At 43.0% G+C, this 17534-nt stretch overlaps 1 protein-coding gene across 4 annotated transcripts in view; it reads left to right on the top strand.

Moving 5' to 3' along the window:
- The window catches only part of LOC124041290 (latent-transforming growth factor beta-binding protein 1-like), a 131604-nt gene that overhangs the window by 77293 nt on the left and 36777 nt on the right, over positions 1–17534 (top strand). For all 4 annotated transcript variants that reach the window (XM_046358710.1, XM_046358708.1, XM_046358707.1 and 1 more), the window contains 8 exons: positions 185–271; positions 2320–2445; positions 2870–2995; positions 4464–4589; positions 4869–4988; positions 11504–11626; positions 15577–15699; positions 16391–16513. In XM_046358710.1, coding sequence (XP_046214666.1) covers positions 185–271; positions 2320–2445; positions 2870–2995; positions 4464–4589; positions 4869–4988; positions 11504–11626; positions 15577–15699; positions 16391–16513 — 954 coding nt within the window. The remainder of the gene's footprint in view (positions 1–184; positions 272–2319; positions 2446–2869; positions 2996–4463; positions 4590–4868; positions 4989–11503; positions 11627–15576; positions 15700–16390; positions 16514–17534) is intronic.

Raw genomic sequence — 17534 nt, 5'->3', positions numbered from 1 at the left:
TGGAAAAATCTTTAAACAGCTGTCAGCTCAGCACTTGATGGCGTCGAGTGATTTATCTCTGTCCGCTGGGATTTCTACAGTACTCTGCATTACACTCGTACCCACTGAAGCACTCGTTTTAAAGATCACAGAAAGTCTGACTGCACTGTTCTCTCCCCTGGCTCCATCTGTCCTGGTCTCTCAGAGGTTGTGGAGGAAATGTCCCCCCCTGCTCCAGCCCTGATCCTCCCCACCAACGCTGGCCAGGACATCGCCCCTACTCAGTCAGCAGGTAAGTGCTCACACTGACATACAGTAACGCCGTGACATTTGGACATAGTTTAGTGTTAGGTCAATGTGCAGCTGATGGGTTGATACCTACCATCCCTGCTACATTCTATATCTAAGCTATCCTGAGCTGATTGTGTATAAATCATGAATGAATGGAGGGATGAAGGGAACACAAGATTAGTTCTTATCTCCCTCACTCGCCCATTAACTGACCCTTTATTTGTGTTTAACTCTGCATCTGAATTCCTCACAGGTCAGGGGCAAAGAAATAGGCCAATAAGAGGAATTTGCACAGACCGGGAACATGGCACTTTTGAACTCTCCCTGACCTCCTTTCTTTGTCCTTGGGGTTCTCCCCCGTTGTGAGAATATTCTGCGCTCTTCTATATTTAGGAGTCATGTGTTGCTGTTGAGGGGCCACAGCAACACGAAGTCTCTCTCTCTCCACTTTCTAGATGTGAAAAGTCTAACAACATCATTATGGCTTCAAATCACTCCAATGAAAGTGCTGAGAAACTTTTATTTCTCACCTGACCCTCACAGAAATATATTTGGGTCCTGTATTGTTTTATTTAAGAGATTCCAATTTTAGATTTTGTTGCCGTGTTTCTTCAAAGGGGAAGGCCAGTGATTGGTGCCATCGCTAGGCAACCACTTGTGTGAAACCCACCTGTTTTTATTTTGATACCCTGGACGAGGAAGACGGGGATTTTCAGAGCAGCAGAGGAGAGAGAGTGTCGGCACGGAGACTAGTGTGGAGGGAAGGGAGTGGGACTATCTGGTGCCAGGCCCACATAAACCTCTTGGACCAATCAGGGGACCGCAGGGATATTTTGGTTTATTTTTGCTAGGCGGATATCCAAACCCCCAGACCTCTCTCATCTCAGCGTTTTACGTCCTGGTGTCCCGGAAAGGTGACACCATATTAAGAGGCCACAGAAATGTTATGAGGCCTCCCGATGACAGACACTCAGTAAACTGGGCGGCATAATTGCCCACTTCTTTTCTTAATCATCCTTACTGTGATAGTCTCTGGTCTCCGTGCCTCAATGCTTGCGAATCATTCTGGACCTTTTTCTTTTTAAAGTAAAAAAACAACCAAAAGATTTATTGTACCACGGCGCAGATGTACCTCAACCAAGCAATCAATTAGTCAATCAAATCAAAGTGCTTTTTACAAATACGTTTGTCACAAAGTGCTCAACAATAACTCTCGACCAAACAGTTGAGGAAAATCTCCTTAGGTGGGATGAAAGCTTGAGAGTAAGCAGGAGCCCAACCTCCTCTGTTTGACTGACTGACGTCCTCCCTAAATCCCATATAAAACACAATAATATAACAGTAATTGAACTGTATTTCTGAGGAGATGCCACTGTAGCATAGTTGAGCAAAGAAACCTCACCTATTGAAATATGTACAGTAGTACTTCAATGAATTTAATTCCACTATACTGGCCTGCTGAGCTATGAAGAAGCCCAGTCATCAAGCCTGCTGACATTGACTACCTCAGTAACACTAATTCTTAGGTAAAGTATTAATAATGTATTTTGATAGATTCTCACATGACATATAATCCCCCTTTCATGTTCTCTACTTCTCATCAAGATCTGAAATGGCCCAACCTTTCAGTCACTGTGATTTGACAGTTGTACAGTTTCAGCTTATATGGAGTCCTTAGGTCTCTGAAACTGTAGGCCCAGTGACCCACTTCTGTAATATGTCTACATATCGATGCCTTTTGATGGGTATTAGACACTATGATTTACTCTATTCGCTACTTTTCCTCTGTGGTATGGGAGGCAATTTCCCACTGTCAAGACTGAGTAGACAGATTGATGCACATACTGAGCAGATTTGTCATACAGAAACACATTTGCAGCCATGAGTGGGATGCTGATGAGACTATTAGCTAGGGAGAGGAAAGGACATTTGCAGGAATGGAATAGATTTGTTTATGCCGCGCATATCGAAACTGCATATTTGTATTTAGTATTTGAAGAGTAGCATGAAGTTTCCTTCTCTATCTCGCTCTTTCTCTCTCTCGGCCAGAGGTGGATGAGTGCAAGGTGAACCCTCACATCTGTGGCCAGGGGATCTGCTACAACACTGCCGAGGGTTATACCTGCACCTGTAACGAGGGCTACCAGATGGACGAGACACACACCACCTGTGTAGGTGAGAAACAAGAAGTCAAGGCCACATCCATTTATCAGACCAATGGGAATAGTCCTCTTCTCATTTGGTCTGATTGGATTTCACTCTTCAGATTGCGCCCTGAAGGTAGATCCATTTAATTACATCTGTAAATAGGAATGATTTTACTAGCCTTTGGAGGCCTCTCTTGATGAAGGAATAGTTATGTATACATTTAGACACGGTAGGAGAATCACTCAGCGACCTCTTTGCTACAGTGATGGTTTAAAATAAAGACTCGTATCTATATCTATTGCATCTCATAGTACTCGTATCGACATCTATTGCATCTCATAGTACTCGTATCTACATACTTTAATCCACTTACGTGTCATGTCAGTATGTGTCTAAGCAAGTTGACTCATGTTCCATCCCATGTCTCCTACCATGCTGTACCTCTGGATAGATGTTAATGAATGCCTGGATTCTGCATCATTGTGCTCTAACGGCCGCTGCAAGAACACTCCCGGCAGCTTCCTGTGTGTGTGCCAACCGGGCTTCATGACAGATGAGGAGGGAACCAGTTGCATTGGTAAAGCCATTTCACACACATACCGCCACGCTCCCTGAAATACAGAGACACACCAAAAACAATAGCAGAAGCTTAGGATATTCAATACCTGGATAGCCATTTGGATAGCCACTTGGGTGTTTTCATTTCCCCAGTTGTCTTCAGTATAGTTCCTTGTTGGCTTAGCCCCCCTCCCTGGAGATAGGGGCAACGTTTTAGAAGGTGACCACAGTGTAGCCCATTAGTGACGTCCTCCCCATCATCCTCCCTATCCTGGGATATAAATACTGGGAACACTGTCATTAGGTGGTTTCTGGTGTTTCTACACACGTTTTCTCTTCCACAAAATGACACAAAATTAGGTTTGCAGAGGCAAAAAGCTGGTGATTATTTCCCCATAACTCTACTGTAACAGACTAACATCTGAAAATGAAACATGATAGTATAGTTTATTACTGTTTGCAAGGGATTTATATGTGGATATGAGCCCCAAAACAGGCAACTTGAGGACGACAGCCCTAAGTATTTTCTAGGCAGATGGAACGTTCGGTGACAACGAGACTAAAAAGACATTGAGAACACTGGCTCACTCAGAAGAAACACTACATGTCACCTTAAAACAAAAAAGTGTGCAGTCTGTGTGCAGTCTATGTGCAGTCTATGTGCAGTCTGTGTGCAGTCTGTGTGCAGTCTGTGTGCAGTCTGTGTGCAGTCTGTGTGCAGTCTGTGGCTTGTTTTGTTGATTCATGGACTTCCACATCAGGGTGGGGGATGTTTGGTTTCTAAGGAGGGGAGTGGTATCCTGGATACCCAGCTGAGGTTATTTTAGTTGGTATCACACCGTTTAAGAGGCAAATTAGGGGTCCCTGTTTCCTTCCTCGTTTGTTCTGTCTTTTTTTAATGTCCCACAGGAAGTCCCGCCCAGAGCCCTCAGAGGACGTTCCAGTCACTTTAGCCTGGCATTGGTCCATCTTAGGGGGGCTAGGAGGGCATGACGCAGGGATAGGCCTGGCATGAATCAGCAATGTCCATGTTATTCAGTTAAAGTCAAGGAAAGGGTGTCATGAGCCAAACTCCGAGCCCTCTGTAATGCCAGACTGTCCAAATAGTTTAGATAGATGGATATCACACTCAGACTGGGGTAAATGAAGGTTTGGCACAGATCGATGGACAGATCAAGAGATTCCATCAATTTTAGCCTGAACTTACGCTGCCATTGTTGACATTGGACAGAGTAGTGTCTGACATGGTTGTACAACATTAGCGACACAGCACTAGAATTATTGGTGCACCATCACATTTCGCCAGGGTTTTGGGGATTATGCTTAATGGGTTCGGGTGAGTACCAAAAAAGGAATGGTTATTCTTGAAAGATTCTTGAATGTACCATCTTTGTTGGAGTCAAATGACCGCTCTGCTATCTTCAAACCTCTCCCATCTCCGTTTCTCTCTCTTCGTCTCGCCCTCCCCCTCTACATCCCTTTCTCAGATTTAAACGAGTGTCTGAACACCCACACGTGTCCTGAGGAGGAGTTTTGCGTCAACACCGTGGGTTCCTACACCTGTTTGCACTGTGACAGTGGCTACAGGATGAGCCCAACAGGCCAGTGTGAAGGTACAGGACGCACCCTTTACATATTTGGGTTCTATTTTGAGAGCTTTAGGGGCAGGAGAATTAGAGGGGGTTTCATGGTAAGACAAGGACATGGCTGTTTTTGACCTATCAATAACATGGTATGCATATGGCTTACTCACACATCAAGCACTCATCCCACTGAAACCAATGGCCTTATTTGGTGTTGATTCTCTCCTTGCCTCTTTTATATAACTCATTTCCCCACACCTCTGTCTCTCTCTTTCTCTCTCACTCTCTCTCTCTCTCTCTCTCTCATAGATATAAATGAGTGTCTGGACTTGGGTGTGTGTCCGTCCGGCCTGTGCATCAACTTCCCAGGCTCGTATGAGTGTGATCTGTGTCCAAAGGGCTTCCAGGGCCAGGGAGGACAGTGTGTCGGTATGGGACTGAACATTCTCCTTCCCTCACAAATAATCAGGAGCTTTGAAATTACTGGAGCGGCTTGGCTCTGCATTCAAATTCCTTCCACCAATTTGGAGTTGAAAAAAGACTTGTTTGACAATCCATCGTTCTGTGTCTTGTGCGTGAGTGTGTGTGTGCACGCATGTACAGTTTAGACCTACACGACATCACTGAAGTATGTGGACACCAGCTTGTCAAAGATCTCATTACAAAATCATGGGCGTTAATATGGAGTTGGTCCACCTTTGCTGCTATAACAGCTTCCACTCTTCTGGGAAGGCTTTCCACTAGATGTTGGAATATTGCTGCGGGGACTTGCTTCCATTCAGCCACAAGAGCGTTAGTGAGGACGGGCACAGATGTTGGGCGATTAGGCCTGGCTCACAGTCGGCTTTACAATACATCCCAAAGCTGTTCAATGGGGTTGAGGTCAGGGCTCAGTATAGTCCAGCCAAGTTCTTCCACACCGATCTCAACACACTATTTCTGTATTACCCTCGCTTTATGCACGGGGACATAAACCATGAAAACACCAAGACCGAACCATGAAAAACAGGCCCAGACCATTATTCCTTCTCCACCAAACTTTACCGTTGGCACTATAAATTGGGGCAGGTAGCATTTTCCTGGCATCCGCCAAACCCAGATTTGTCCGTCGTACTGCCAGATTTTATTTTATTTGATTTATTTCACCTCTATTTAACCAGGTAGGCTAGTTGAGAACAAGTTCTCATTTGCAACTGCGACCTGGCCAAGATAAAGAGTAGCAATTCGACACATACAACGACACAGAGTTACACATGGAATAAACCAAGCATACAGTCAATAATACAGTAGAAAAAAAGAAAACAAAAAGTCTATATACAGTGAGTGCAAATGAGGTAAGTTAAGGAAATAAATAGGCCATGATGGCGAAGTAATTACAATATAGCAATTAAACACTGGAATGGTAGATCGGCAGAAGATGAATGTGCAGGTAGAGATACTGGGGTGCAAAGGAGAAAAATAAAGAAATAAATACCAGTATGGGGATGAGGTAGGTAGATGGGCTGTTTACAGATAGGCTAAGTACAGGTGCAGTGATCTGTAAACTGCTCTAACAGCTGGTGCTTAAAGCTAGTGAGGGAGATGTGAGTCTCCAGCTTCAGAGATTTTTGCAATTCGTTTCAGTCATTGGCAGCAGAGAACTGGAAGGAAAGACGACCAAAGGGGGAATTGGCTTTGGGGGTGACCAGTGAGATATACCTGCTGGAGCGCGTGCTACGAGTGGGTGCTGCTATGGTGACCAGTGAGCTGAGATAAGGCGGGGCTTTACCTAGCAGAGACTTGTAGATAACCTGTAGCCAGTGGGTTTGCCGACGAGTATGAAGCGAGGGCCAACCAACGAGAGCGTACAGGTCGCAATGGTGGGTAGTGTATGGGGCTTTGGTGACAAAACAGATGGGACTGTGATAGACTGCATCCAGTTTGTTGAGTAGAGTGTTGGAGGATATTTTATAGATGACATCACCAAAGTCGAGGATCGGTAGGATGGTCAGTTTTACGAGGGTATGTTTGGCAGCATGAGTGAAGGATGCTTTTTGCGATATAGGAAGCCGATTCTAGATTTAATTTTGGATTGGAGATGCTTAATGTGAGTCTGGAAGGAGAGTTTACAGTCTAACCAGACACCCAGTTATTTGTAGTACACAGATGGTGAAGGCGTGATTCATCACTCCAGAGTCCAATAGCAGCAAGCTTTACACCACTCCAGCCGATGCTTGGCATTGCGCATGGTGGTCTTAGGCTTGTGTGTGGCTGCTCAGCCATGGAAACCCATTTCATGAAGCTCCCTTCGAACAGTTATTTTGCTGACGTTGCTTCCAGATACAGTGTTACAACCGAGGACAAATTATTCTTACTTGCTGCACGCTTCAGCACTCGGCGGTCTCATTCTGTGAGCTTGTGTGGCCTTCCACTTCACAATAACAGCACTTACAGCTGACTGGGGAAGCTCTTGCAGGGCAGAAATTTGATGAACTGACTTGTTGGAAAGGTGGCATCCTATTTCGTTGTCACGTTGAAAGTCACTGAGCTCTTCAGTATGGGCCATTCTACTGTCAATGTTTGTCTATGGAGATTGCATGGCTGTGTGCTCGATTTGATACACCTGTCAGCAACGGGTGTGGCTGAAATAGCCGAATCCACTAATTTGAAGGTGTGTCCACATACTTTTGTATATATTGTGTAGGGGTGTGTGTGTCTGTATGAACGTGGGGAGAACACCCACTGCTCTGATGTTAGGTGTGTGCTTTGTCCTGCGGCTGGTATTGACATTGGCTCGTCCCCCGCTCCATCTCTCTTACACTCCGCCTTTACTACTAAGTCCAAGAGTTTCCCCCGAATCCCTGAGCCACAGCACTGGTTCACTGCTTCTCTGTCTTCTCAAAGCCCTCACACAGACGGCAAGCAAGGGGAATTAGGACAGACTGTATTTCTGGCGAGGTATTTAGTGAGACGATATCAATATTTAGCATTTCTAAGACTATCCTCATTTAATCTTTAGAGTTTCATACTATCCTCCCCTTACAGTAATATGTTTTTTACCCTGCGGTTGGTCATATACAGCCCACCTTTGAAAACTCACCAGCTACAGTGCCTTGTGAAAGTATTCACCCCCCTTGGCATTTTTCCTATTTTGTTGCCTTACAATCTGGAATTAAAATAGATTTTGGGGGGGGGTTTGTATCATTTGATTTACACAACAATGCCTACCACTTTGAAGATGCAACTTTTTTATTGTTTTATTGTGAAACAAACAAGAAATAAGGCAAAAAACGAACAGAAAACCTAAGCAAGCATAACTATTCACCCCCCCAAAGTCAATACTTTGTAGAGCCACGTTTTGCAGAAATTATAGCTGCAAGTCTGTTCGGATATGTTTCTATAAGCTTGGCACATCTAGCCACTGGGATTTTTGCCCATTCTTCAAGGAAAAACTGCTCCAGCTCAAGTTGGATGAGTTCTGCTGGTGTACAGCAATCTTTAAGTCATACCACAGATTCTTAATTGGATTGAGGTCTGGGCTTTGACTAGGCCATTCCAAGACTTTTAAATGTTTCCCCTTAAACCACTCGAGTGTTGCTTTAGCAGTATGCTTAGGGTCATTGTCCTGCTGGAAGGTGAACCTCCGTCCCAGTCTCAAATCTCTGGAAGACTGAAACAGGTTTCCCTCAAGAATTTCCCTGTATTTAGCGCCATCCATCATTCTGACCAGTTTCCCAGTCCCTGCCGATGAAAAAAAATCCCCACAGCATGATGCTGCCACCACCATGCTTCACTGGGGATGGTGTTCTCAGGGTGATGAGAGGTGTTGGGTTTGAGCCAGACATAGCGTTTTCCTTGATGGCCAAAAGCTCAATTTTTGTCTCATCTGACCAGAGAACCTTCTTCCATATGTTTGGGGAGTATCCCCCATGCCTTTTGGCGAACTCTAAACGGCTATGCTTATTGTTTTTCTTTAAGCAATTACTTTATTTTCTGGCCACTCTTCCGTAGAGCCCAGCTCTGTGGAATGTACGGCTTAAAGTGGTCCCATGGACAGATACCCCAGTCTCCGCTGTGGAGCTTTGCAGCTCCTTCAGGGTTATCTTTGGTCTCTTTGTTGCCTCTCTGATTAATGCCCTCCTTGCCTGGTCCATTAGTTTTGGTGGGCGGCCCTCTCTTGGCAGGTTTGTTGTGGTGCCATATTCTTTCAATTTTTTAATAATGGATTTAATGGTGCTCTTTGGGATGTTCAAAGTTTCAAATATTTTTTTATAACCCAACCCTGATCTGTACTTCTCCACAACTTTGTCCCTGACCTGTTTGGAGAGCTCCTTGGTCTACATGGTGCCGCTTGCTTGGTGGTGCCCCTTGCTTGGTGGTGCCCCTTGCTTGGTGGTGCCCCTTGCTTAGTGGTGTTGCAGACTCTGGGGCCTTTCAGGACAGGTGTATATATACAGTGCCTTGCGAAAGTATTCGGCCCCCTTGAACTTTGCGACCTTTTGCCACATTTCAGGCTTTAAACATAAAGATATAAAACTGTATTTTTTTGTGAAGAATCAACAAGTGGGACACAATCATGAAGTGGAACAACATTTATTGGATATTTCAAATCAAAAACTGAAAAATTGGGCGTGCAAAATTATTCAGCCCCCTTAAGTTAATACTTTGTAGCGCCACCTTTTGCTGCGATTACAACTGTAAGTCGCTTGGGGTGTCTATCAGTTTTGCACATCGAGAGACTGAAATTTTTTCCCATTCCTCCTTGCAAAACAGATCGAGCTCAGTGAGGTTGGATGGAGAGCATTTGTGAACAGCAGTTTTCAGTTCTTTCCACAGATTCTCGATTGGATTCAGGTCTGGACTTTGACTTGGCCATTCTAACACCTGGATATGTTTATTTTTGAACCATTCCATTGTAGATTTTGCTTTATGTTTTGGATCATTGTCTTGTTGGAAGACAAATCTCCGTCCCAGTCTCAGGTCTTTTGCAGACTCCATCAGGTTTTCTTCCAGAATGGTCCTGTATTTGGCTCCATCCATCTTCCCATCAATGTTAACCATCTTCCCTGTCCCTGCTGAAGAAAAGCAGGCCCAAACCATGATGCTGCCACCACCATGTTTGACAGTGGGGATGGTGTGTTCAGGGTGATGAGCTGTGTTGCTTTTACGCCAAACATAACGTTTTGCATTGTTGCCAAAAAGTTCAATTTTGGTTTCATCTGACCAGAGCACCTTCTTCCACATGTTTGGTGTGTCTCCCAGGTGGCTTGTGGCAAACTTTAAACAACACTTTTTATGGATATCTTTAAGAAATGGCTTTCTTCTTGCCACTCTTCCATAAAGGCCAGATTTGTGCAATATACGACTGATTGTTGTCCTATGGACAGAGTCTCCCACCTCAGCTGTAGATCTCTGCAGTTCATCCAGAGTGATCATGGGCCTCTTGGCTGCATCTCTGATCAGTCTTCTCCTTGTATGAGCTGAAAGTTTAGAGGGACGGCCAGGTCTTGGTAGATTTGCAGTGGTCTGATACTCCTTCCATTTCAATATTATCGCTTGCACAGTGCTCCTTGGGATGTTTAAAGCTTGGGAAATCTTTTTGTATCCAAATCCGGCTTTAAACTTCTTCACAACAGTATCTCGGACCTGCCTGGTGTGTTCCTTGTTCTTCATGATGCTCTCTGCGCTTTTAACGGACCTCTGAGACTATCACAGTGCAGGTGCATTTATACGGAGACTTGATTACACACAGGTGGATTGTATTTATCATCATTAGTCATTTAGGTCAACATTGGATCATTCAGAGATCCTCACTGAACTTCTGGAGAGAGTTTGCTGCACTGAAAGTAAAGGTGCTGAATAATTTTGCACGCCCAATTTTTCAGTTTTTGATTTGTTAAAAAAGTTTGAAACATCCAATAAATGTCGTTCCTCTTCATGATTGTGTCCCAGTTGTTGTTGATTCTTCACAAAAAAATACAATTTTATATCTTTATGTTTGAAGCCTGAAATGTGGCAAAAGGTCGCAAAGTTCAAGGGGGCCGAAAACTTTCGCAAGGCACTGTACTGATATCATGTGACAGATCATGTGACACTTAGATTGCACACAGGTGGGCTTTATTCAATTAATTATGTGACTTCTGAAGGTAATTGGTTATACCAGATCTTATTTAGGGGCTTCATAGCAAAGGGGGTGAATACATACTGAATACATACTGCACGCACCACTTTTCAGTTTTTAATTTAATTTAATTTCAGTAATTGTTTTCATTTCACTTCACCAATTTGGCTATTTTGTGTATGTCCATTATATGTAATCCAAATAAAAATCTATTTAAATTACAGGTTGTAATGCAACAAAATAGGGAAAACGCTAAGGGGGTGAATCCTTTTGCAAGGCACTGTACATGTGCAATGCAGACTAGGTCGCTGGGTACAGTATTGCAGATAGAGGGCAGTCTGGTGGTACTTTGTCTGTCTTGTCAATGAGGTGCATTAGGCCTCACATCAGGTTTAATCCTAGCTCCAAGACATCATGTTAGCTGCCTGGGAGACCTGCAGCAGAATCAACACACACATTCTATGAGTGAAATCCCTACCCTGTATGGGCAGTATTACCCAACCATATTTATAGCAGCAGTAACCCAGCCTGCAGATGTCTGGGTCACACAGCCAATCCCATAGGGAGACCCTACAAAGTCTCATTGGAGGTAGTGGTGCTGGTTTAGCTTCTTAGCTAGGTCATGCCAACTTTCAAGGGGTCTGTGTTCGTGTGTATCCTATCCACGATAATAAGGGTTGTTTACACACATTATGCAGTTCCAGGTGCATTACCTTAACCCAGGTGAAGGTTGGCCCAAGCTTCTTTTTCAAATATCCTTCCTAACATGCCAGCATGTTTAGACATTTGAGATATTAAGCACATTGTAAAAGTGTTTGACTCCCATTTTCTTGACTCTGTCCAGACATAGACGAATGCCTGGACCCGTCAACTTGTGCCAACGGGAGGTGCTCCAACTTTGAGGGATACTTTGTCTGCTTGTGTAACGATGGATTCACACTCAACTTAGATGGACAATCATGCGAAGGTAACATCCTAATTCTTTTCCCTAGTGTCTATCTCTATGTTTCATGGTTTTATGTGACTTTCAAACGACAGCCCAAACCTGTATGGACAGTGTTGCACAGCCATATTTAACATGACTTTCTAGGAACCTAATCCATTTCTGTTTAATACCAACCATGGACACATAAAAATTACGGCCAAATATATTGGCACCCTTCTACAGTTATCTTGGTGAAAGGCTGCGCAACCAAGTTCTTGCTCCGGGTGCCAATACTTTTGTCCATGCCACTAAATTTAATTGGTTCTTTAATGTTGAAAATCTAATCACAAATTGTGGTGACCAATATAGATTTTTTAACTTATTTTAGAAGAAATAGGGAATTATTTAAGTATTTGGTATTTGCCTCCTTCCTGATTTCTTATTTGTTTGCCACAGTTAAATGTTTCAGATCATCAAACACATTTTACTATTACACAAAGATAACCCAAGTAACCACAAAATGCAGTTTTTAAGTGATGATTTTATTTATTAAGGGAAAAAAGCTACCCAAACCTTCATGGCCCTATGTGACAAAGTAATTGTGGTTAATCACATTTTTTGGAAAGCTGCGTTCAATTTCACTAGCCACACCCAGGCTTGATTACTGCCAGATCTGTTGAATCAAGAAATCACTTAAATAGAACCCGTCTGACAAAGTGAAGTAGGCCAAAAGATCTCAAAAAGAAAGACAGCATGCCGCGATCCAAAGAATTTCAGGAACAGATGAGAAACAAAGTAATTGACATCTATCAGTCTGGAAAGGGTTACAAAGCCATTTCTAAAGCTTTGGGACTCCAGCGAACCACGGTGAGAGCCATTATCCACAAATGGAGAAAATTTTGAACAGTGGTGAACCTTCCCAGGAATGGCCGGCCTACCAAAATTACCACAAGAGCGCAGTGACGACTCATCCAATAGGTCACAAAAGAACCTACAACAACATCTAAAGAACTGCAGGCCTCACTTGCCTCAGTTAAGGTCAGTGTTCATGACTCAACCATAAGAAAGAGACTGGGCAAAAATGGCATCCATGGCAGAGTTCCAAGAAACCACTGGTGACCAAAAAGAACATAGGCTCGTCTCACTTTTGGCAAAAAAACATCTTGATGATCCCCAAGACTTTTGGGAAAATATTCTGTGGACTGACGAGACAAAAGTTGAACGTTTTGGAAGGTGTGCGTCCCGTTACATCTGGCGTAAAAGTAACACAGCATTTCAGGAAAAGAACATCAGACCAACAGTCAAATATGATGGTGGTAGTGTGATGGTCTGGGGCTGCTTTGCTGCTTTAGGACCTGGACGACTTGTTGTGATTGATGGAACCATGAATTCTGCTCTCTACCAAAAAAATCCTGAAGGAGAATGTCCGGCCATCTGTTCGTGACCTCAAGCTGAAACACACTTGGGTTCTGCAGCAGGACAATGATCCAAAACACACCAACAAGTCCACTTCTGAATGGCTTAAAAAAAAAAAATGAAGGTTTTGAAGTGGACTAGTCAAAGTCCGGACTTGAATCCGATTAATATGCTGTGGCGTGACCTTAAAAAAGGCGGTTCATGCTCGGAAACCCTCCAATGTGGCTGAATTAACCTTTCTAGTGCAGGTTTTCCGCGAGCGGAACCCCTTGACAACATTCCGCTGAAAAGGCAGCGCAAAAAATTCAAAAATATCTTTTTGAAATATGTAACTTTCACACATTAACAAGTCCAATACAGCAAATGAAAGATAATCTTCTTGTTAATCTACCCATGTCCGATTTCAAAAAGGCTTTATAGCGAAAGCACAACAGATTATTATGTTAGGTGATAACCAAGTCAAAAAAACACACAGCCATTTTTCCAGCCAAAGATAGGAGTCACAAAAAGCAGAAATATAGATAACATGAATCACTAACCTTCGATCTTTATCAGATGACACTCATAGGACATCATGTTACACAATACATGTATGTTTTGTTCAATAATGTGCATATTTATATCCCAAAATCTCAGTTTACATTGGCGCGTTACGTGCAGTAATGTTTTGATTCCAAAACATCCGGTGATTTTGAAGAACTACTCATAATAAACATTGATAAAAGATACAAGTGTTATTCACAGAATTAAAGATAGACTTCTCCTTAATGCAACCGCTGTGTCAGATTTATTTTTAAACGTATGGAAAAAGCATCATCTGAGTACGGCGCTCAAAGCCCAATCCAGCCAAAGAAATATCCGCCATGTTGGAGTCAACAGAAGTTAGAAATAACATTATAAATATTCCCTTACCTTTGATGATCTTCATCAGAATGCACTCCCAGGAATCCCAGTTTGACAATAAATGACTGATTTGTTCCATAAAGTCCATCATTTATGTCCAAATAGCCACTTGTTGTTAGCGTGTTCTGCCCAGTAATCCATCTTCATGAGGTGCGAGCACTTCGTCCAGACAAAATCTTGACGAGTTCCGTTACAGGTCGTAGAAACAAGTCAAACGATGTATGGAATCGATCTTTAGGATGTTTTTAACATAAATCATCAATAAGGTTCCAACCGGAGAATTCCTATGTCTGAAGAAAAGCACTGGAACGAGAGCTAACTGTCGGGAGCGCGCGTCACAAGCCTGAGACACTCTGCCAGACCCATGACTCATTCAGCTCCCATTACCCCCTCCTTTATAGCAGAAGCCCGAAACAAGTTTCTAAAGACAGTTGACATCTAGTGGAAGCCTTAGGAAGTGCAACTTGACCTCATAGACACTGTGTATTCGGTAGGCCAAGCTTTGAAAAACTACAAACCTCAGATTTCCCACTTCCTGGTTGGATTTTTCTCAGGTTTTAGCCTACCATATGAGTTCTGTTACACTCACAGACATCATTCAAACAGTTTTAGAAACTTCAGAGTGTTTCCTATCCAATACTACTAATAATATGCATATATTAGCATCTGGGACAGAGTAGGAGGCAGTTCACTCTGGGCACGCTATTTATCCAAAAGTGAAAATGCTGCCCCCTATCCCAAAAAGGATAAAACAATTCTGCAAAGAAGAGTGGGCCAAAATTTCTTCACAGTGATGTGAAAGACTCATTGCCAGTTATCGCTAAACACTTGATTGCAGCTGCTGCTGCTGAGGGTGGCACAACCAGTTATTAGGTTTAGGGGGCAATTACTTTTTCATATAGGGCCATGAAGGTTCGGATAGCGTTTTTACCTTAATAAAAAAAATCATCACTTAAAAACTGCATTTTGTGTTTACTTGGGTTATCTTTGTGTAATATTTAAATGTGTTTGATATTGAAACATTTTAGTGTGACAAATGTGCAACAAAATAAGAAATCAAGAAGGAGGCAAATACTTTTTCACAGCACTGAACATGTGTGCTAATATATTTCGGCGCAACTGTACAAGGACAAAGAACACCTTAGGAAAGGTGCGTCACTCAGCATTTCCAGAGAGTCTGTGTTGCATGTGGTGGATGGCTGTGAGTAGTTTTCACACAGTATCCTGACCCAGCCACAGCGGGTAAATATGATATGAGTCGGAACAGGAAATCGTTAGACCATATGACACACTCCAGATAGGCCTTTATAGCAGCAGTAACCCAGCCTGCAGATGTCTGGGTCACACAGACAATCCCATAGGGAGACCCTCCAAAGTCTTATTGGAGGTAGTGGTGCTGGTTTAGCTTCTAAGGCTAGGTCATGCCAACTTTCAAGGGGTCTGTGTTCATGTGTATCCTATCCACGATAATGAGGGTTGTTTACACACATTATGCAGTTCCAGGTGCATTACCTTAACCCAGGTGAAGGTTGGCCCAATCCATTAATCACAAATACCAGTGTGCTGGAGCTTCTTTTTCAAATATCCTTCCTAACATGCCAGCATGTTTAGACATTTGAGATATTAAGCACATTGTAAAAGTGTTTGTCTCCCATTTTCTTGACTCTGTCCAGACATAGACGAATGCCTGGACCCGTCAACTTGTGCCAACGGGAGGTGCTCCAACTTTGAGGGATACTTTGTCTGCTTGTGTAACGATGGATTCACACTCAGCTTAGATGGACAATCATGCGAAGGTAACATCCTAATTCTTTTCCCTAGTGTCTATCTCTATGTTTCATGGTTTTATGTGACTTTCAAACGACAGCCCAAACCTGTATGGACAGTGTTGCACAGCCATATTTAACATGAGTTTCTAGGAACCTAATCCATTTCTGTTTAATACCGACCATGGGCACATAAAATTACGGCCAAATATATTGGCACCCTTCTGCAGTTATCTTGGTGAAATTCTGCGCAACCAAGTTCTAGCTCCGGGTGCCAATACTTTTGTCCATGCCACTTGTCTTTAGTTTCTCAATTAAAATTGTGAACATTAGTTTACAAAAATGTATTGGTTGTTTAATGTTGAAAATCTAATCACAAGTTGTGGTGACCAATATATATTTTTGAACTCATTTTAGAAGAAATAGAGAATTACTTAAGGAAACTACATGTGTGTTAATATATTTTGGCACAACTGTACAGGGTCTGTGTTCATGTGGTTGTATCCTATCCAAGATAATGAGGGTTGTTTACACACATTATGCAATTCCAGGTGCATTACCTTAACCCAGGTGAAGGTTGGCCCAATCCATTAATCACAAATACCAGTGTGCTGGAGTTTCTTCTTCAAATATCCTTCCTAACATGCCAGCATGTTTAAACATTTGAGATATTAAGCACATTGTAAAAGTGTTTGACTCCCATTTTCTTGACTCTGTCCAGACGTAGACGAATGCCTGGATCCGTCAACTTGTGCCAACGGGAGGTGCTCCAACTTTGAGGGATACTTTGTCTGCTTTTGTAACGATGGATTCACACTCAGCTTAGATGGACAGTCATGCGAAGGTAACATCCTAATTCTAATCCGTAGTGTCTATCTCGTTTTTCATGGTTCTATTTGACTTTCAAATGACAGCCCCAAACTAGCTCTACCAACTCCCTGAATGATCTAGAAGACTGGATGACATTATAACTGGATGATGTCATAGTTTAGAGAATCACCCTTTTAGCCCAAGCTGAATTAGCCACTGGTTAGAAACTTCCAGAATGCCCATAAATATATACAGTATAATTGCTGCACAGAGTGAATGCTGTAAAAGTAAGTACTACCCCATAGTTACTCATTTGTTCGGGCACTGTTTGTATATGTGACATAGTTAATGACTCTGCCTGCCTAAGACTGTCAGTTTAGCCCAGCGAAGCACTTTTTCTTGGCTTTTTCCACAGTATTTCATGCCAGTCACAAGGCACCTTGCAATTGAGTGGTTTTGTTGTTTTCAGTAGTCCCAAGGTAAATGCATTCACACACAAAAAGCATTTCAAAACGATGTCTAGATATCTAGCTTTGAATGTCCTGATCCAGTCCTGATGTTCACCATTGTCCATTTGAGTAGATTCCTACAACTCCCAAGATTCCCCTCTCTCTAACTGGGTAGAGTGGTCGGTGTGTGGCTTGAACTTGGTTCAACAGCAGGTGTCAAACAGTGGAGGCTGCTGGCGGGTGGATGGCTCATAATAATGACTGAAATGACATCAAACACATAGATACCATTCCACTAATTCTGCTCCAGCCATTATTTTGAGCCCGTCCTCCCCAATTAAGGTGCCATCAAAACCTCCTGTGGTGTCCCAAAAGTGCTTCACCTTAATCAAATATCTGACAGGAGAGATTATTTCACAGAAAATAGTCATGTTCCTTGAGATTTGCCGGAGTTTAGAGCGACGGAAAGTAGCAAACAGCCATGCTCTGAGTAGAGCAGCCCAAGTGGAGCCGTTGCTATACTCACACACATGCAGAGCCAGCAGGAAGCAGGTGACACACAGAGAGGAGCAGCTCATTTACTAACTGAGGAAATGATTTATCATT

The sequence above is a fragment of the Oncorhynchus gorbuscha genome, linkage group LG08 (assembly GCF_021184085.1).
Source record: "Oncorhynchus gorbuscha isolate QuinsamMale2020 ecotype Even-year linkage group LG08, OgorEven_v1.0, whole genome shotgun sequence".
Taxonomy (NCBI): Eukaryota; Metazoa; Chordata; class Actinopteri; order Salmoniformes; family Salmonidae; genus Oncorhynchus; species Oncorhynchus gorbuscha.
This window is presented reverse-complemented; position numbering and strand designations above follow the sequence as displayed.